Genomic DNA, 22,901 nt, shown 5'->3' on the forward strand with positions numbered 1-22,901 from the left:
CGGGAGCCAATGGGCACGTCCATTCATGGCACGTGTTCTGTTGGGTCGCACAAAGCCTCTTGGGGTTTGGAGTCTTTAGAGGGACAGGTGGCCACTACCGACCGACTGTGATCTGCCTTTCCTACTTTAACGGCAGCCCATTCAGTCACATCCCACCCCTCTTTCTTACTATTATCATTCGGCTCTGCTTCGCTCGCCTCCCCCTTCCCCTTCAGGGAGTTCAGATTTGTCAGGGACAAGATGACTTCACTGACAGACCGCTGCTGATCTTTTTCCCAACATCCTTCGAGCGAAATCACGAGACGTGTGTCTGCGAATAAGCAGGTCCCTTCCTGGTCAGGTGACTCCTTATATTGCTGACGTTTTTCCCAGCCAGCACCAGGATGGTCCACGTGATCATCCTCCACTAATAGGCTCCCCAGCTGTAAATCTACAGACTCCTCGTCTTCGCGGCCATCTTGCCAAGATATGAGACTTGTCTTTCTCATAGATTATTCCGAACTGCTCGGCTTCTGCAAAAGAAGAAAATACAGGTCCCTGCGCCTCGGGCGTTGTGGCGACACATACTTCCGACTTGCGATGGCTTGTTTCAGGCTCCATGAAAGTAGTCCTCTGACCTCTCTATTGTCGCCGTAACCACCGTTCTCTCTCGGCCTCGATCTCAGCTCTGATTTCCGCAGGACCCGTCAGGTAAGACCATAACGTTGCTGAATCCTCTGGTGGCCACTCCTGTCCAAGGGTCTGTTTCTTTTTAGAAAGCCCACTCTTCTTCCTTGATTTTCGTCCCATTCTGAACAAACACGAGACGAAGCTCCTCGTACTGCTTGTAGTAAAGGGAGTTTCTACATCCGTGCTCGAGAGCAGCACTGTCTTAGGGTATTCTGCTACCACAATTTTTGTTTTAAATTCAGGTCCTCTGCCAAACGACAGCCAGAGAGTCCTGCCGACTACGCCAGTGTAGCAGTAGGGGGCGCTAGCTCCCTTGAACCCATAGATACCACTCCAAACACCTGGTAAAACTATAATTATTATTTATTTTATAATAATAATGTGCATAAAGCACCCTCCACTCCACACTACACATACAAGTACACTAATCAATAATCAATAACAATCCTCCACTCACAGACACTTCGCCACCCTGCCTCCCAGCTCAGCTCAACGTCTAGGCTTTCCCACAGTCCTTTTATATTCCCTGACCCGGAAGTGTTTCCAATCCTACAGTCCATGATTCCTTATCACTTCTGGGTCAGATAAAAAGTCCTCTTCTTCAACCCGGAAGCACGTCGTTCCTTCTGGTCATGTGATCATGACGTACTTCCGGGTTATAGGGCACGTACAAGTCCTTGAGCCTCCCTGCAGCGTCCTCTGGTGGGCCCCATGGTGTCCAGCAGGGTTGGGAATAAAAACTCCATTATCCATAATTCCCTGCTGGTCTTCGGGGCACTTCCATGCTACAGGGAGGGCTCCATCTAGCGGCCTGGGGGTATTGGCTGGGATGGACAGCCGGCCATCTCCCACGATAGATAGATAGATAGATAGATAGATAGATAGATAGATAGATAGATAGATAGATAGATAGATAGATAGATAGATAGATAGATAGATAGTGCACTATATGATAGATAGATAGATAGATAGATAGATAGATAGATAGATAGATAGATAGATAGATAGATAGATAGATAGATAGATAGATAGATAGATATGTAAGGCACTATATAATTGATATGTAAGGCACTATATAATAGATAGATAGATAGATAGATAGATAGATAGATAGATAGATAGATAGATAGATAGATAGATAGATAAGATAGACAGATATAGACAGATATAGACAGATAGATAAGATAGACAGATAGATAGACAGATAGATAGGGCACTATATGATTAGATAGATAGATAGATAGATAGATAGATAGATAGATAGATAGATAGATAGATAGATAGATAGATAGATAGATAGATAGATAGATAGATAGATAGATAGATAGATAGATAGACAGATATAGACAGATATAGACAGATAGATAAGATAGACAGATAGATAGACAGATAGATAGGGCACTATATGATTAGATAGATAGATAGATAGATAGATAGATAGATAGATAGATAGATAGATAGATAGATAGATAGATAGATAGATAGAGCACTCTATGATAGATATGTAAGGCACTATTAGATAGATAGATAGATAGATAGATAGATATGTAAGGCACTGTATAATTGATAGATATGTAAGGCACTATATAATAGATAGAGCACTCTATGATAGATATGTAAGGCACTATATAATTGATAGAGGCACTATATGACAGACAGACAGACAGATAGATAGACAGATAGTTAGATATGTAAGGCACTATATAATGGATGGATGGATGGATAGATAGATTTGTTTTTCATGAATTGTTTTGTAAATGGTATTGATTTTGCTGTTGCATGTATTGTGTGTAGATGAATATTTTGCTTCTTCATCTCATGTTTATGTATTTAGTTAGCTTTGCTGTGCCTCTTTTTGTTCCTTGTACGCTTCATGTGGAGCCCAGGGGGGTGGGGCCACTTGACATTGAGCTGGAGCTCTGCCCCCAGGAGTATTTAAGATGAAACTGCAGATGAAATATCCGCTCCAGCACTGCTCTTTATCCTGTCTGGTGGTCTCTGCTTTACGTTTTGATTTTTGGTGGTCCTGTTTTGGCCCTCAGGTCCTATCTCTGGTTTATAATAGATGGATTTTGTTCACTTCAGGTTTTTCTGTTGTCTGCCTGCCTCTTTTGCTGTAAGCATTTGTTTAATCCTTTCTTGAATGTTCTAAATAAATATTTAATTATTCAATAAGTGTTTTAAGTTTTATTGACCCAGAGATATTTTAATGTTTTTACATTTACATGTACTTACTTAGTGGACACTTTAATCCAGAAGATGTAAAACACTATCAAATAAATATCAGTCTGGTATTGAATGGGAACAAGTGTGACAGGACAAGGTTATAAAAATTGATGAGCACAAGTGAAGAGCTCAGCAGTTCAGATGGAGGTGGGCAGCTCGTTCCACCAGCTAGGAGCGTCACATGATGCAAGTTTGGACTGAGATTTGATGCCATGCAGAGGTGCCGTCACTGGTGTGTTAGTGTGTGAGGAGGAGCACAGGACCTCGTGAGTGATTCCACATACGTATAGTTGGTGCTGACCCACTGACTGATCTGTAGATAAGCATCACAGCCTGGTAGTTAACGTGTTCTTCCACTTGAATGACCTGTAAAGTGGAGTGACCTCTTGTTTTTACCATCTGTAGTCATTAGGTAGCACGTGATGATACCCTTGCAATCAACAGTTAGTTATCCAAATGTGACAGGACCAATGGATGGACCACATGTGGAGTGAATCAGCATGAATGAGACATTTGCATTGTGGTCAGTGAAGGACGGCTGTTGATTGGTCACCATCCTACGATTACATACCGACACTGCAGGTGTTAGTCCTAAATTAATTGGTGTGTTGACTAGATGGAATGGATGATTTAACAAGGAGCTCCATCCTTGTCAGGTTGAGATGAAGATAACGTTCCTTCATCCAGGTCGAGATATCAGTGAGACATGCAGAGATTCTAGATGGCATAGAGTTGCCATCTGAAGGGAACAACAAGCACAGCTGTGTGTCATTGGTGTAGAGCATCATGATATGAGAATCCATGGGACTGGATAACAGGGCCTCCTATGTGGTGATCAGAGAGAACAGGGGATGACCATGCACCACTATCTGGGGCATCCCCTTGCTTGCCTGATGCACCCATTGTATGGTAGGATCTGCCCGAGATGTAGGACTCAAACCATCAGACAGCAGTCCCGGTGACGCTGAGGTCAGACAGGGTGATGAGGAGGATTATCTGATGGCTGACTTTGTCAAAGGCAGAGGAGAGATCAATGAGAGTGACATAGTGGTAGATTGAGCCAGCCATACCGTGTCAACAACAGTCAGCAGATCCATGTCGGTGGAATGGCCCATCTTGTAGCATAACTGACTAGCATCAAGTAACATGATCTTGGAATTAAAAGACCTGATTAAAGTCAGCATGTTTAAGAGTTTTCGATAAAAGGGGAGGAGAGACCGGTCAGTAATGATCTACCTGAAAAGGGTCAACTGTAGGCTTTATAAAAAATGGAATTATGAGGGCCTGATAGAACATCATAGTTAAAGTGCCTGTTCTGATTGAAGTGTTGTTGATGTGTGTGACTGCAGACATGAGTGAGATAGACACAGTCTGAGGGATGAATAGAAGAGCGACTGGGGAGGAGGTTGGAAATGTCAGTGGTGGAGAAAGAAGAGAAAGAGGAGAATGGTGTGGTGTGTTCAGGAGGAAGCAAACAAGTTAGCAGGAGTGATGAGAAATGAGAATTGATGGCAGTCACTGTGATATTACGGGTCTGTGCAATGTGCATTTAATACGAGTAAATGATCAGTAAGTTTTTGGGTGAGGTATAGGTAGTGTGGTGGAGTGGCTCCAGAAGCAGCTGTGGAAATGGGTGATTGACCTGTTCCTTCATTAGCACTGGATTTATGAAGGCCTCACATCTGTCCCATTGGGTTTTAACACTAGAATCCCTGAAGCATATGAAAAAACTTGTAATGCCTGGTCACCTTAAATTCCTTTGCACCTCCTCATCAGCGTCTTTTGTTTTGTAAATATGTCGATCTGCACAAGCAGTAAGCAGCCTGCTATCCCATCACCCCCTACCACCGCCGCAGCTTAAGTCGTAAACAAAGTTCTTCCAGCTCAAGTCTGTTTATCACGGCGTAGAGGGTAAGTAATATATTGTTATATGAAACACATGCATTTTGTGTGCGCTCCGTGTCTACAACAATCTGTAAATTTAGGATCTCAGGATATGCGAGGCAAGAAATGTTGAACACAGAACTAAAACAGTAAAAGAAATTGGGAAATGGTATAACGCACACACACGCACACATATATATGTCTGCTTGGTTGGTGTAGAGGTAACTGCTGTCTCCAATTCGAGAGGTGGCAGACTGACTGGCAGGACGATGCCTGGCCTCTTGCTGTACACAAACAGTGCCATCTTTCGCCTTTACGCCTGGTGCAGCTGCTTTGTTCTTATATGTGAGTGGACATTTCTTGTGGTGAGGGCTTCTGTTCTCTTTCTCTGATGTAGAACCCTCATCCTCATCTGAGTTGACCTCTGTTATAATAATAATAATAATAAATTTTATTTATATTGCACTTTATATTTTAGCAATCCCAAAGTGCTACAGAGTAAAAATAGAATAATAAATAAACTATAACACGTCTTTATGTGGAAACAGCAGTGTCATAACGGGGGGAAACGTGAACGTGACTGAGAGAATAAAAGTGAATAACAAAAAAAAAACGCGAACCTTCATCATACATTTACAGCGGCTGTTACAGACTCAAATCAAATGTATGTTTTTATTGTATAATCCATATTACTAACCGAGAATGCTAAACCGGATGATGGACGCAGGCACATCCGGCCATGGGCCGTGGCTGCAAAAAGACGTACTGCGCAGGCGCAAGAAAGGGCGGACGGGATACACACCAAGAGGGGGATTTAACAAGCCCCTGGAACACAAAAAAAAAAAAGAACACAAAAGCACCCCACACACCCTACAAGCAACGGACGGGACACACACAAAGAGGGGGATTCAACAAGCCCCTGGAACACAAAACGAAAGAAGACGCTCGCTCAACAACAATCCTCACCCACACCCCCCCCCCCCCCAATCAATAAGAAGTGACACCCAAAGCCACATATCTAAAGGAAACGTCCATATTAAACATACGTCATCTCAAAACCTTCACACTAGGCAGCATAGGTGGATCTCATTAAAATAAAGCACTATTAACCGTTCAACTGGAGAAAAGGCTCCATATTAACAGTGAGTGCGATCCTCCTTAATACTTATCCATATTTCGCACGCTGAGGAACAAACAAGTCATGCATACACGGTCACGGGTACAAAACTATTCGGATCGGATAACGGAACCAAACACACGAACACGAATGAAACAAAAAGAATACACGGCGGCGCATACAATGCGCTTCGGAAAATACGTGAGAAAAAATGTCTCGGATCAAAAAACGCAAAGCTCAAGTAACCCCGTTACAGAGACGTGCCCAAATGAACAGACACATTGAACGTAGATGCATACAGCGCGCGTCTCAAAGTGCTGCATCGAAACAAGCACGATTTCAAAAGAAAGAGCTTGCGTCTCAGACATACAAAAAAGGGAGCAAAGCAACGCGCATATGACCGGCCAGAAAACAAGCAAGCAGGACTCAAAAAGCAGAAAGCTCAACTGACCGACATACAAAAACGGACAAGGCTCGATACAAACAATGCACGACGTAGAGTGAAACGGACTTTGCGCAAAGCGGAGGCGGATCAATTAAAACCCAAAAATAGCGCGTCACAAATAATGGACATGCAACAACGCGGCACTCAAACACCACAAGCAAAACATGCCCGTCGCAGACATCAACACCAGACGTCTGCTAAACTCTTACGCCAGTTGGCTGACAACGCTTTCAATAATGAGTCCACTATTGAGGAAAATTCATTGGGATTAATGAATGTCATTTGCAATCATTGTCATTCACTTAACTTCACAGAAGAAACAACTGGCAATACAAATAATGAATTTACACGTTGTTGTCAAAAGGGGCAGATTAGACTGCCTCCTTTACATTCATATCCTGAATATCTACAGAAGCTTCTAACTAAGGATGTGCCTGAAAGTAAAAACTTTATGAACTGCATTAGATCCTACAATAGTTCATTTGCTTTTGCATCTACCAGAGAACATAACAGGACACCAAAAGGCAATGGCCCATACTGCTTTCGCATATGTGGTTAACACAACGCACTATATTATGTCCAAAAAATATTAATGTTAATCACATTAATAACCAGGTCATTTCATTACTTCCTGGAGAGACACGGCTCTTTCTAAGCTCTGACAAAGTTGACTCTGATGACGACAATGAACATCTGAATTTCCCATTAGAATATTTGAACACTATTAACCCGGATGGATGACCACAACACAACCTTACCCTTAAAAACGGAACAATAATCATGCTATTAAGAAACCTTAACACTAAACAGGGTTTATGCATTGGCACACGGTTAGTCGTCAACACCATAACACACGATGTTATTCAAGCAACAGTTCTTTCAGATTCACATGCTAACAATACTGTTCTCATTCTTGGAATTGACCTTACGAGTTCTGACCTAGAATTACCTTTTACATTGAAACACCGACAGTTCCCCATTAAACCTGCATTTGCCATGACCAGCAACAAATCACAAGGACAAACCATGGACAAGGTTGGCATCTACCTCTCTGAACCCGTTTTTGGACATGCACAACTTTATTTTGCCTTCTCATGTGTTCGACGTTCATCTCACATTAAAGTTAAAATTAAAAATAATCCATGCCAAGGAAGACTCATTCAAAGACAAGACACCATCTTTACTACTAATGTTGTATACAGAGAAATATTCCAATAAAACATTACTCTATGCCAAACACTCTATTTTGTAGTTATATAGGCATCATCCAAACCTGCACACTATTCTATATCTAATTCATACATCTCACTCTTTGTCATGCCCCAACGCCAGGGGTTGGCGAGCGAAGCGAGCAGGGGGCGGAGCCCCCTAGTAGTAATAATAATAGCCAATCACTACTGAAAACAGTTAATGTATGAAAGACCCAAGATCGAACGTGTAACCTCTCGACTTAGAGACAGCAGTTCTTACATCTGCACCAGCCATGCAGACGTATCTTATATCGCAAATGAGTGGAGCCTTCCCGGGGAGCAAGGCTCTGGCAGCTCATGGTTCCTCCAGCACTCCGAAAGTCCACTCTCCTGGCAGTTCATGGCCTCGTGGGGGCAGCACATTTCAAAGTGGTGAAGACCCTGCAGTGGCTACGTGGAAAATTTTACTGGGTTGGCTGCTGAAAGGATGTGGAGCTGTATGTGGGGACTTGCACCATCTGCACTGCATACAAGGGGCCTACAGATCGCTCCTGCACCCCTTTGCATCAATACCAGGTAGGGGCACCCATGGAAAGAGTTGGTGTAGACATCCTGGGCCTTTCCCAAGCACTGAGGATGGAAACCGCTATGTGCTTGTCACCATGGACTACTTCACCAAATGGCCAGAGGCTTTTCCAGTCCATGACCAGAGTGCCATCATGACAACTGAAGAGCTTGTAGCCAAAATGCTTTACCAGTTTGTGGTACTGGAAGAACTTCATAGTGATCAGGGGAGAAATTTGAAGCTCAACTGTTCAAAGAGGTCTGCCAGCTAATGGGGGTGCACAAGACCAGAACCACATGCCTACATCCCAAAGTGATGGGTTGGTGAAGCACATCCACTGAACTTTAACCACCCAACTGGCTGTGCTCACGTTCACCCACCAATGGGGCTGAGACTGACATCTAACACTCATTTTGTGGGCTTAACGCTCAGCCATTCTCTAGTCAACCAGATGCACCCCAGAATCCCTGATGTTTGGTTGTGAGCTCCATACTCCTGTTGACCTCAGCTCCGGGTGGCCTCCTAAAGAAGACATTCCTGGTGCACCTGGTCTGGAGTATCTGACCCAGCCCTGGGACAAGTTGGAGACTGCCCACAAATTTGCTAGAAGCCACTAGACTAAGGCCGGGGCCCACCAGAAAAGAGCTTATGACCACCAATATCTGAGGTGACCTTTTGCTCCTGAAAACCAGGTGTGGGCGTTTAACCCCCATCACAAAAAGGGGTTGTGCCCAAAACTTGCCAGCCACTGGGAAAATCCAGGTATGGTCCTGGAGAGACTCTCTGAAGTAGTGTATGGGGTCAGAATGTCTAAAAGGAACAAGCTAATGGTGCTCCATCAGGATCGGCTGGCACCTTTCAAACCCAGGAGGGCACCAGAAATCCCCAACATCCCACCAATCCACTTGGCAACACCAGAGCCAACAGTCCCACCTGCTGAGCCTTTCACTAGACCCCAGCACCTAAGATGTCCTTCACGCTGGCATCAAGATTTTATTGTGGACTGTGGGGGTGACGAGGATGACTGAACCCCCTTGGGTGGGGGTGATGTGGTGACAGACGGCACTGAAGTCCCAGGGGGCTCTGCGGCACTTCAGCTAAAATTAAACAGTTAATTATGATTTAATTCATGTTGGATTTTAAAACAGTTCTTGTGTTTAATGTTGAGTTATAGCTTTTGGTAACGGTAGTGTTTTATTAAAGTTTAAAAGGGGGTGTTGGAGTTTGCCCACCACCACTAACCGATGCTACCTGGTGTGTGAGTCCGGGTATCAGGACTAAAGGAGTGAGCTGAAGTTGAGTATTGACGTTTGTAGCGATCGCGTTACTTGAATGTAGAGGACTGCGACTGGTGATCTTCCATGCACAAGACAGCAGCCTTCATGAATCGAAACTAACTTCCTGATTACGTCACATGACAGGAGCAAGGGGAAGGTAGGGAAAATACCAGATATGCACACTAGATGGAGCTAAACTGCAAATCTTAATAAAGTGAACAGCTTTAACAAGTTGTAACAGAACACATGGCCATGGCCACGAGACCTCACCTCTTCTTATTAGAGAGCTCCTGGAAGATGGCGTCTCAGTCTGAGGATCACAGTCCCACATGATGAACTCCCCGACCCAGACCTGCTCAAGAAACTGTTTGCCTTCCTCTTATGTCCTAAACAACAGGCAGCTGTGGTTGTCAATATTTTGTACCCACTTCACCATCCTCTGTAGTGTCCACTGTCTATGGGCTGAGCAGGTGCCATACCAGGATGATAAGCAGCCACTGAGGATGGACACCATTGGGCGCCTGTACAAGTTGTTGGTCATAAATGGAGAAATCCGGCTTTTCCAGAGAAATCTGAAGAAGTGAAGGAGTTAATGAGCCATCTTGATTATGGTCAGGATGTGCAGAGCCCACTTCAGGTCAGCAGTGATTGTCATTCCAAGACATTTCAATCTGCCAGCTCTCTTTCTGGTGTCCCTTTCAACATACTGTCGTCATTAATCTGGATTTTGTGTTTGGAAGTCATTCCTTCTTGTTTTAGCGCCTGCTGCATGTGCTCTTCTTATCATAAATAGGTGCACTGGCACTTTGGCCAAGATCTGATGCACTGTAATCTGAGTGCCAGCGCTGCTATTAATTAAATCCCCTCCTATTCCCTCTTTCTGAGGGTTAGTTTAGAAGTGCCCTGCTAGGCCTCCTCATCCTTGTCTACCACCTCAGCCTTGACTTTCATGCCCATGGATGGTGTGCAGTTTTTACCTTTGGCTTACATGTGACCATTGCCCACTGTGGCCACCAGAGGGTGCTCCCGTGGCCCAAACCAGACACAGACAGACGCAGGACAAAATTGCAACACACCTGCTTTCATTTTTTCCTTTTTCCTTGTGGGAAACACTTTCCCCCATTTCCCACCAGTACAGCACAGTTGAAAGGACAACACAAAAGCACAATTCTCTTCTTTCTTTTTCCCTCTCTCTCACTCTGCTTCCCTTCCTCCTGACAAACTCCGTCCTCTTCTACCCGACTCTGGCATCCCGAATGGCGTGAGGTGGCTCCTTTTATAGGGCACACAGAAGTGCTCCAGGTGCTCCACAACCTTTAACCAAGGGCTCAGCAATCATCCAGGCACCCCATGACGGTGACCACAGGCCCCAGCAGGCATCAGTTTCCATGCTCCAAACCCGTGGGCCCGCTGCGAGTCAGAGGGGCTGCCCTCTAGAATTCTGGGAGAGGTAATGCCCTGAATATGCTCTCTCCACCAGTCCTTCCATTATAGGGGTGTCTCAGCTGGGCAAGGGCCCCGGCCATCAGCCACACCACCTAAATCTCCCTCAACTGGTGTTTATGATCTCTGTGATGGACACCTGGGTGAGCTCCTCCAGTTTGCTATTACAACACATATTCACCATTCTCTCCACAGTTACATATTGCACAGTCAGGTCCGCTCATCCTCACTGATCTGCTTCTGTTTACCTCCTCCAAACGTCTGACTGATTAATGGCTGACAGAGTTACCTAATTACCACATTTGTGACATCTTTATAATTAATAAGTGACATTCTGTTACACTGCACACAATCCCCATGACTTGCTGTTTGTTTTGTGACCATTTTGTATCCTGCTGACTGATTTTTATCCTTCACTGTGCCATCCTTGTTAATCTCCCACTGACTTTAAATGATTTGCTCATCTTTACTGACATCTCAATTGTCTGCTCAGTTGTTGCTGTTGTCACAGAACTCAATTTGCTCGTTGCTAGTGATTTGCACTGAATGAGGTCCACTTGTACGCCACATCAACAGCATTTGAATCTTGCCAACTACGCCAATCCCTTTTTGTGGCTGGTAGTAGAATTGAAGTAATTTTTGAGAGTGGCCTGTGATATTTGATAGTCTCACAAACACATGCGTGACAAGACAAGACTTTTAATTAAAATGATGTTATTGTGCCTCCTGGATTGGACTTTTTATTTTTAACAGAGACCTGGCTGGACTTTAGTGAGTCAAGACCCCTGTTAGAACTTTCACCTGCTGACTGTATGCTTTGTTAACACACCAAAGTAGTGGGGGACGGGATGTCCATTGTGTTTAAAAATGTTCATAAATATTACACACTTCTCACTGAAACATAATTAACTTTTGAGAGACAATTGTTAAAAGCTGAATTAAGAGGTGCAGTGCTTGTCGCTCTTGTATACGGACCTCCTAAATGATGTAAAGATTTTATAAGGAGATTTTCTGTTTTCTTTGTCACTGGTCAAGTTTATATCTGATAAAATACTAATCGTAGGTGATTTGAACATTCATGTTTCTTGTACTTTTAAACTTCATTACCAGGTTTATTCAATTGCTCGATTCTCTTAATCTTGTTCAGTCTGTTAATGGTCCTACTCACGTTCAGGTCATATGCTTGATCTTATTTTATCATTTGGTTTCTTTGTCAGTGATGATGAGAAAATGCCAGTCATACTCAGTGCTGTGGCACCTTCTCAAATTGTCATTCCTGGGGTCTCAAGAAGCAGCCTTCATGCTATAAACGCCTACACTAAATATATTTGTTCTGATATTTCTGTAAATTCTTCTGTTGTTAGTTCTGTGCCACACAATCGGTTACTCTGTGTTCGTAATTCTACATGCAGATCCACACTTGATTCTGTTATTCTTGTGAAAATCAGACACTCCATATCTAAAGGCCATCCCTGGTTTAACGACTCCATGCAGACTCTTAGAATGAAGTGCAGGAAAACAGAGTGTAGATGGAAAAAGATAAATGACAGACATCTTAGGAGATTCTGAAAACCCGTCTGTCTGAATTCCAGCAGGCTGTCAAATTAGCCGAGAGAAAACCCTTGTGTGATATTTCTACCAATGATCAGATGTCTAGAGTTCTGTTCAGCACAATAAGTTGCACTCTGTACTCCGACACACTTAGCTGTACTGTAGGCACTCATACATGTGAGGAGTTTTTGAATTTTTACTGATAAAACTGATGAGATGAGATCTTCTCTCACACCACCGGCCTCAGTTCCTTTGTTGTCCCCGACTTGTCTTTACTGTCTGACTCTGTTTGTCTTCCCTTTCTTGCCCAAACTGTGCCCACTATGAAGCCCACATCCTCCCCTCCTGATGTCATTCCTGCTCGTCTCGTCAGAGAGACTTTTGAGGTTATTGTTGACCTGCCATTGCTACTGTCCCTCCATCCTTCAGACATGCAGTGGTCAGCCTGGGCTTAAAAACATGGACTTGACCCGAGTTTATTTCTGTCTTATCTCTAAATTGTGATTCCTCTCTAAATTCTTAAAATGTTTGTTTTTGCACAGCTGCTGTCTTTCCTTAGTAATGATAATCTAATGGAGTCCCTCCAGTAAGGTTCAGAGCTTTTCATAGCACCAAGTCTGCTCTTGTGAAGGTCAGCAAAGACAACAGAAGTCAAGTAGACAATCAAAGATGGACAATCAGACAAGTGGACAAGGAGCCAGCTAGTTTGCTGCAATGTGTTTGGTTTTATTATAAACTAATAGACATTCTTTGACTTCTTCTTTCTTGGCAATGATTGGTCTGGTTTGGTTCTTTTGGCCTACAAGAGAAGGAGACATCTGGTCAAATGAGTACAAGAAATCAGAGATCTTGAACTTTCATAGATGCCTTTTTTTTATGCTCTGTGACCTCATGAATTAATAGAAAGTGAGGAGAGTGAAGGACTTGAGCAGCGTCTGATCAAACAGCTGGTGGAGGAGTCAAATACAGGTGGGGGGGTAACATGACAGTCCTAAACAAGGACTCACCTTATGTCAGACTAAATTTAAACAGGACTTGTATTGATATTACAACGAAAGTACAGGCAAGTTTTCAATAATGAAACTCTATCTCCACGTCACCTCACGTCACATCTGTGGGATTCTCAAATATTCTCAACACAAGTTACTGGCACCATGAGCCCTGTTATTGACAGCAGCAGCTCTCTGTTATCTAATCCAGAGGTTTTTATGTGTCTTTATATATATATATATATATATATACATATATATATATATGTGTGTGTGTGTGTGTGTGTGTGTATGTGTGCGTGTGTGTGTGTGTTTTATATACAGTATGTATTATATGTCTTTTTATATATACACATACACATTAACTGGCCATGACCACTTTATTAGGTACACCTTGCTAGTACCGGTTCACTCGTTTTTGCCTTCAGAACTGCGGTAATTCTTCATGGCGTAGATTCAACAAGGTGAAGGAAACATTCCTCTAAGATTCTGGTCCATATTGACATGATAGCATCACACAGTTCCTGTGAATTTGTCGGTTGAGCATCCAAGATGCAAATCTCCCTTTCTATCATATCCAATGGTGCTCTACTAGATTGAGATCTGATGACTGTGCAGGCCATTTGAGTCCAGTGAACTCCTTATCATGTTCAAGAAACCAGTTTGAGATGATCTGAGCTTTGTGACGTGGCGCGTTATCCTGCTGGAAGGAGCCATCAGAAGATGGGGACACTGTGGTAATAAAGGGATGGACATGGTCAACAACAATACTCAGGTAGGCTGTGGCATTTAAATGATGCTCAATTGGTACTAAGGGGCCCAAAGTGTGACAAGAAAATATCCTCCACACCATCACACCACCAGCAGCAGCAGCTGCCTGAATTGTTCATACAAGGCAGAAGGGATCACTGCTTTTATGCTGTTGACATCAAATTCTCATCCTACCATCCAAATGTCATAGCAGAAACCGAGACTCATCACATCAGGTGACATCTTTATAATCTTCTATTATCCAATTTTGGTGAGACTGTGCAAATTGTAACATCAGTTGCCTGTTCTTAGCTGACAGGAATGGCACTCAGAGTGGTTCTACCTTGGTTGTAACAAGTGCTTATTTGAGTTCCTATTGCCTTTCTATCCTGTCAAACCAGTCTGGCCATTCTCCTCTGACCACTGGCATTAATAAGACATTTTCACCCATTTTCACTGGATGTTTTTCCCCTTTTTGGACCATTCTCTGTAAACCAAAGAGATGGCTGTGTGTGACAATCCCAGTAGATCAGCAGTTTCTGAAATACACAGAGCAGCTGGTGTGGCATCAACAACCAGGCCACGTTCAAAGTCACTTCAATCCCCTTTCTTCATCATTCTGGTGCTCAGTTTGAACTTCAGCAGGTCGTCTTTACAATGTCTACAGGCCAAAATGCATTGAGATGCTGCCATTTGATTGGCTGATTAGATATTTGTGTTAACAAACAGATGAACAGGTGTACTTAATAAAGTGACTGGTGAATGTGTGTGCGTATGTTTGTTTTGTATATATATTTATATATTGTTGAGGTTCTATAAAATTTTAATTCCCCCTTGGGGCAAATAAAACATTATCTAATCTAACGTAATCTAATCAGCCCTCCATTAAGCCAAACATTTGCTCATTAGCCCACATATGCTTACCAATTTATCAAGTCCTGAAAGATCATTCTGCTCCAAATCTTCCACCTCTTACTCCTCCTCTTGCTGCTCTCATGTTTCCCCTGTAAAGATTCAACGTCAATGACAAATTAGCAGTGCATTTCCATCCCTGTCTGTCTCCTCTGTCCCATGAGAAGATGATTTCTAGTTGTGTGATCGTTGGCACAGTAAATAATCACATTTTTATTCTCACCACATAATTCACCACATTTCACAGCCTGCTCCTTTATCTAAACAAAATGAAAATTGTCCATCACAGAGTCTGCCACCTCGTGCTAAAGGCTCCTCTGCGTGTCAACACCATTTAGAGGGCAGGCTGCCATTAAAGCCTCCTTCCATCAGACCCCACTTACCGTCTTGCTGTGCCCATCACAGTATGGAGGCTCAGGCTGTCTATTTCAGTGCCCTCAACACCACGGCTGTCCACACACACACACTTTATGGACTTCAGCTATTCAGCGGTCCTCTAATTCTCAATAAGTATGTTAAAGGCTTGGTGATGGCACTGAACTTTCAACTGGAAAAATTAGAATTTTTTTTCTTGATGATTATCATCCATTTTCCAACCTGCTGAATCCGAACACAGGGTCACGGGGGTCTACTGGAGCCAATCCCAGCCAATACAGGGCACAAGGCAGGGAACCAATCCCGGGCAGGGCACCAACCCACCGCAGGACACACACACACAAACACCCACACACCAGGGCCAATTTAGAATCGCCAATCAACCTTACCTGCATGTCTTTGGACTGGGGGAGGAAACCCACACAGACACGGGGAGAACATGCAAACTCCACGCAGGGAGGACCAGGGAAGCGAACCCGGGTCTCCTTACTGCGAGGCAGCAGCGCTACCACTGCGCCACCGTGCCGCCCTTTTTGATGATTAGCATTTTATTATTTTGAAGTTAAAGACAGCAACGTGAGAAATTCACATATAACAAAACACCAACCTTGTAACACTGGATGGAACACCAAAACAGCCATTAAATCCAAACTTAAAAACCTCTTCAAAGCTCCAGACCTGCTCTGAGACCCCCTCTGCTCCGGACCACTGTACTGTATACTGTATATACACGTATTTAACAAAAGGAAAAAAGTCAAAGAGACTCACAAAGGGGCTGAGACAGAAACAGTTTATATTAACACAAACACAGACACCAAGGATGTGAAGAAAGACGACTGGAGACAAGAATCGTTACTTGTAAGAGACCACCAGGGCTCCTGATAACAGAAAACAAAGGGGAAGACATTTTAAAGGTTCAAGCAGCTCCAGAAATGTTCACAGATAGAAGCCACTAAAACACCTTTGAGACACCGAGGAGGGCCTGATCAAGGGGGTCTTCACATCAGAACAAATCAGGACATCGAGCGCACATCACTTATCAAATGCTGACAATTGTTTGTGTGGACGAGTGAAGCATCTGAAGTTCACGGCTGGATGTCTGCTCCCAAAATGCTCCTCAATTTTTAGACAGAATTCCGTCATGTTCAGAACGTTTGCTCTTATTCATGGCAGGGTGGGGTAAATGGGACTATTGTGGAGGAATTGGGGTATCAAGTGAAGAATCTGCTTGCTTTGTGATTTGAAGTAGATCAAGATTAGATAAAAAAGAAATTTAGTCTTTAGGAGATGAACATTTACATGAGAATAATAGAAGCATTGTTCTAAAATGATTTCTATAATTAAATTAATTATAAACATGGCTGTAAATACAGTCACAATCTAAAAAATAAAGGAACAAACAGAAAAAGAACACTAAAGAGTCAGGCTTGGGTCATAAACTAGTAATAAAAATCTAAACATGCAAATTTGAGACAACAGAGCAGAAAAGTCCTAACACCACTTTGTTCAATGAAGTGCCTTTTAGCTTCCTCTACTGCTAAGCAAAAATGAAAGCTTTTAAATAAATTTGATTAAAAGCTCAGACTGTAAATCAAGTGCACTTCAGTGTTTTATATACACAGAACAATGACAAAGAAAATGTTGTGCAATGTGCGTTACACGATTGGCAGTATTGCTGTACCTGACATGGAGATGTTTACTCACAACACAATACTAAATTGAAAATAAAGAAATAAATGAACAACTACGTGATATCAAAAGTGAGACAACCTGCTTGGTGTGAGTGACAAAGAGGACAGGCAGGCATCCCGCTGGACAACAATATGACTTTGGGATAAAGTGGAATGTGCCAGGGGTTCATGGGAAGTGGAATCTGGAAGTGCATCACACTTGGGGTCCCTGGGTGTCGCAAGGCCGCACTGTCAGTGGAGGACCACCCAGGATCCTAAACAAGTCATGCTGGGTAATGAGAAGCTGTGCTGGGTCCAGTATAAAAGGATCCCACCGCCTCCCGACTCTGACCCTGACAAGGCTGCACTTCCCATGAAACCCTGTGGACAACACTCAGCTGGAGGAGGAAGAAGAGGAGAAGGTTTACTGTTTGTTTGGTGTTGGCTGAGTTTCATTGTGTTTAGTGCTTATTGGAGTAAAAATATCCATTATGTTTAATGAAGAAGATGGTGACATACAATTCCAACTGCAAAAAAGTAAAGGAAACTATGAACATTGGGGCACCATGTCTCCCATCACACAATACCCGTCTTTAAGCCTTTATGTCTTTATTCCCACTAAAAAGTAAATTATTTTAATTTGGGATTTACATCTGCAGCCCACACATTCTTACTGACTTTTTTCAGCCATTTTAGTCACTGGGATATAATATTATTCTAGCTACTGCTCCATATCCTCCTCCATATCCAAAACCTCTACAATAAAAGCAGAAAACACATCAATAGTGAATTCCCATTCAGTTCTTTGCTTATTGCTTCTTGTTTAAGGATAACTGGCTTAGTAAAAATTAAATTAAACACACACACACATACACACACACACTCACTGGCAGATCTCAGCTTATGTGTTGTTACTTTGGCTTCAAATGTCTCAACTTAGAGAAGTTACACTGTTAGTTTAGTATGCAGCACACTTTGCGGGCCATACCTTTATCTCAAAACAAATCAAAAACCTGAAACCAGCATTGCGTTCTGCCGCCTAATGCTAAGTGCACCTTAGTGTGTAAACATCATTTAAACAGTCAGAGACAGAACTGTGGAAGGAGGAAATGAATGGACCAGGAGATGAAGAGTCAAGTCAAATCCATTAACTGCACAAACAACGTCAGAAAACTAGTCAACAAAGCCAAAACTAGATGTCAGAAAACAAACGTATAGAATATACAGGGAAAATTCATAAGAATTAATTCTTTAAACACTTTTAAATATCTGGAAACTTAGCTGATACTGACAGCTGTTAGCTGAGCGCAGGATGGGGAGAGGAGGAGTGGCAGGAGATCACATGGCAAGGAGGATGAGAGGGTGTGGAAGGAGCAGAAAGGAGAATTCTACTGGAGATGAAGAGGACCAGTCACCCCATGAGCCCAGAGAGGAACTGTATGGCGTGTCAGCAGACCCCAGTGTTCTCGTTTTTGGTAGAGTTTAAAGGGTCCTTATTGTCATATGCTTGCTTTGTCTTTCTTGTGCTGTGGTGACCAGAACTGCACACAGGACTCCAGATGAGGTCTTACTCGTGCTTTATTTAGTGCAAGCATAATGTTCCTTGATTTATATTCAACAAAAGCTACACAATATATGCTGTATATATAAATGTTGTAAAAGAATGAGTCTCAACACACTGAAAAATGTTTGGGGCAGCCACCCGTATATTGTTCCTGGCTGAAAAAGATTTAAATTGTACAACTGATGTTGCTTGTTTGAGTTCCCAGAATGTACTGACTTAGTTTGGCGAGATGGAGCATTTATAGTCTGTAACCCGGAAGTGACTTCAGTCTGGGTGCCGGAACCGGACGTGGCATCAGATCAGGCATTTTTTCCTGTATTTGATCTGCAGAAATAACAGAAACAGGTTTAGAGCACCCCCTGGCCTGGTGGGTAATCACCTCCACTTGGTCCATTCAGCTCGCTCCTAGTTGCACGTGCGTGACAATGTATATATATATATATATATATATATATATATATATATATATATATATATATACAGTCGACCCTTGCTATACGATTGGCCTGACATGCGAACAACTTGATTTACGACCAAAATTTTTGTTTTGATTTACGACCAACATCTTGCGTTACGACCTGAATGTATCCGCTTCCGCAATTGTAAACAAACAGCCGAGAGCGTTTGTAAGCGTCAGTCGGAGCCCAGATACATGTGTTTGTGGACATAATTTCGGTCAGTGCAGTGATTTATATAATTCATTTCGATAATTGCTAAGGAAGGAAGAGAAGGTAACGAAGGTAAAGAAAGCGATCACAATCAAAATAAAGAAGGAAATTGTGCGGAAATATGAGAGTGGTGTTCATGTGACCGATCTCGCTAATATGTACAGCATGTTGAAATCCACCATCTCGACAATTTTGCAAAGAAAAGATTTGTATGAGGAGGCTCCTTCTAAACAATAACTACCTTCCATTTCATTCTCCTCCTCCTCCCTTCCTGCAGCCCAAAGATGTCAAATTAAATGGTGAGTACAGTATGAAATTGTTGTTTCTGGCAGGCTAGGCACTTTTTATAACTTTTTGGTTAGTACATTAGAAAAATTATTGGTGTTTTGGTAAATTATGCACATTATACAACCCTTTTTTATTATGAAAAAGGTTAAGTAAGTGTTGCTGTGGGAGGTTCGGAACGCATTATGGGTATTTCCATTATTTCTTATGGGAAAAATAGTCTTGGCTTACAACCAACTTGAGTTACAATCAGCCCTCGCGAACGAATGGAGTTTGTAAGTCAAGGGTCCACTGTGTATATATATATATATATATATATATATATATATATATATATATTCCTGCGGTGGGTTGGCACCCTGCCCAGGATTGTTTCCTGCCTTGTGCCCTGTGTTGGCTGGGATTGGCTTCAGCAGACCCCCGTGACCCTGTGTTCGGATTCAGCGGGTTGGAAAATGGATGGATGGATGGATATATATATATATATATATATCTATACAGTTGCAAAATGGAGTTTTATATTTTTACAAGTTATATACCAGATGAACAGATTTGACAAATATCACTCTTTCAAATTGTTTTATCACCAAATACAACTGGGAGTTTATTTTACAAATTGTAAAACAAATTAACAAAATATTACAGTTCCAATTTGTAAATGCATAACCATTATTGGTAAAAAGATTAATTAAGTTAAATATTCTTTTGCCTTATGAAATCGCTCTGTCCTTAAAGGAAATGACAACATTAAGAATTATTTTTTTACAAAATGATGATTCAATCAAACCAAAATCTTCCCGTCCTACAAGCTTTCTCCATGCATGTAATACTGAGAGTGACCTTGACAGCCACACTCACCCCACATTCTCATCCACAAACTCAGGCACAAAGGTGCAGTCCCTTCCATCCATTATGTAAAATTAAGTTTGACCCCAACCCACAAATGCAAAGAGGATCTGCATTTGTGGGGACACCAAGTAACCGGTGGAGGGTACTGGTCATTGGTCAGCTGATGTCATATGGCCGATTGTTACACTGCAGTCAGGACCGACCCTAAACCCTGGGTAGAGTGGCTCAGTGAAGGAGGTCCTGAACCTGTGCAGGAGGGTCATTGTGTGTGAGATGCTATAAAATGACAACGAGCCAGCAGGCCAGTCCAGAAACACGCCTACTCTGGGGCTGTAAGGTGCGCTGATTTCTGTCTCTTTGTTATTGTGACACACAGAGTACTGGGAATTAAAACACCGTAAACTCCAGGACTTGTCGTTATTTCCAAGGCTGCACTCCCAGCCCTCTCCTTTCCTGCTCAGTCCTTTATATGCGACTCCAATCCTCATGAAGTCTCCAGTACACTCCAACTCCCAGTAACAGCGAGTCCCAGTCAGAGCCTCTCTGCACAGAACTTGACACCAGCAGTCAAATCTGTCAGGATGATCAGGATATTCGGCCTCTGTCCACTTAGATGTCACCTTCTTGTTCTCTTCAGACAGATGGAGCTCTCTGTGTGCCGTGTTGATGTCCAGTGTGAGTGGACAGAAGTCTGAAAGGAGAGAAAGATAAAAATGAGTGAAGAACAGGACTGGAGGCGGAGCACAAAAGAAACAATTAACAAGAACCAATCAGGAGCTGCATTGATGAGACTCAAAGGTGTGCCGTCAATAGTAAAAAGCTCATATAATTGGACAGAATCTGTGGGAATTAACAATAAAATTCTGAAATTATGATAAATGTCATAAGGTCATTAATGGCTTTAATAAATGACACCTTTTATTGTCACAGCCCACCTCTTTAATTTAAAATCAGTCCACTTTATCACCAACTGGATTTTTCCTCTCCTCACAATAAAACCCTAATCCTCATTCTGCTCTCTTTTGTTCTTCCATTTCCTGTGGCCTACTGAACGTTAAGGGGTCACCCTGCAGGTCAGGACTATACAGAATATGAAAATCAAAAATCAAAATAAAATCATAAATGCCAGAGAATGAAATGTTTGTAATGATTTGTCATAAAAGTTTTGACTGACAGCTCAGTGATTAGCAAACATGATGGCCATTGAGTGCTGAGAGGTGTGCAGTTCATGAAGAAGATCATCATGGAGTGAGCTGAAGCTGCTAAGGCATTAAAGGAGATGATTCATTCAGTAGAAATGAACTTTAAAATCAAAAGTAATCAGAAAAGTAAACAAGAGAAACTGAAATGGCAGAACGGGATTCAGGACATCATGATGGCTGAGGGGTTGGAGCTGCGGCCTCACAGATTCTTCTTCACGACTTTGAATTTGGTGCCCAGTTGTCGTCTTTGTCAGGCCTGTATGTTCTCCTCGTGTCACTCCTGGTTAATTGGCGACTCTGAATTGGCCTTGTGTGGTTGTGGCTGTGTATGCACCTGACTTAACACAATGCAGCCTGAAGTGGATTATACCGGTTTGACAATGTTGGGTTAAAATCACTTCAATGTAAGCCCACCACAGCCATGATGGTCTGCTGACCTGAGTAAATCAGTCCATGAGGAAGATCAGCTGCTGCTCACTGCTCACCGAGTCACTGATTGAATTTTATTGAATGACATAAATCAGTAAACTTGTAAAGAGGCCTGAGGACGAGTCTGTGAGGAAAATGTCTGACATTCTGAAAATGTGACAGGGACTCAGAGTGTGTTCTGGGAACGAGCACTCGGCTGACTGGGAGATCTATCTATCTATCTATCTATCTATCTATCTATCTATCTATCTATCTATCTATCTATCTATCTATCTATCTATCTATCTATCTATCTATCTATCTATCTATCTATCTATCTATCTATCTATTGTGCCTTTCACATCTCTCTATCTTATACTGTCTTTCAAGTCTGTCTGCTGTATCTCTTTTATAGTGCCTGTCATATTTGTCAGTTTCTCTCTTTTATAATGTCTTTTGCTCAAGAAAAATAATCTCATCTCCTCTGTTTGTTATAACTTTAGACCAATTTTTATCCTACCTTTCTTAAGTAAAATTCTAGAATCATCAGTAGTTAAGCAGCCTAATGATTATGTGATTAAACATTCTATTCCTGACAAGTTTCAGTCAGATTTTAGATCAAATCATAGTGCAGAAGCTGCACTGGTTAAAGTAGTAAATGGTTAATGCAGACAGATTCCTTTTATCTGTTCTTGTTCTCTTAGACTTGAGTGCAGCATTTGAGTCCATATTCCATTTTTAAATCATCATTGACACTCTCTGGCAGCATCTTAAATTGGTTTGAGTCTTACTAAACAAGTAGAAAAGTCTTTGTTAGCTGTGGTAATTGAACTTCGGAGACCCATGATATTGTATGTGGTGT

The 22,901-nt window shown here is 42.4% G+C and overlaps 1 protein-coding gene across 6 annotated transcripts in view; it reads right to left on the minus strand.

Moving 5' to 3' along the window:
* LOC114641128 (tripartite motif-containing protein 16-like) overlaps positions 1–22,901 on the minus strand; it is a 377,528-nt gene that overhangs the window by 322,938 nt on the left and 31,689 nt on the right. The window contains exon 6 of one of the 6 annotated variants that reach the window (XM_051925843.1): positions 20,676–21,120. The exons of 4 other annotated variants lie outside the window; for them this stretch is intronic. In XM_051925843.1, the coding sequence (XP_051781803.1) occupies positions 20,676–21,120 (445 nt within the window). Of the gene's footprint in view, positions 1–20,153; positions 21,121–22,901 lie in introns of those variants that run through there. One more of the 6 variants, XM_028790237.2, reaches the window with a different exon arrangement.

Source organism: Erpetoichthys calabaricus, chromosome 4 (assembly GCF_900747795.2).
Source record: "Erpetoichthys calabaricus chromosome 4, fErpCal1.3, whole genome shotgun sequence".
NCBI lineage: Eukaryota > Metazoa > Chordata > Cladistia > Polypteriformes > Polypteridae > Erpetoichthys > Erpetoichthys calabaricus.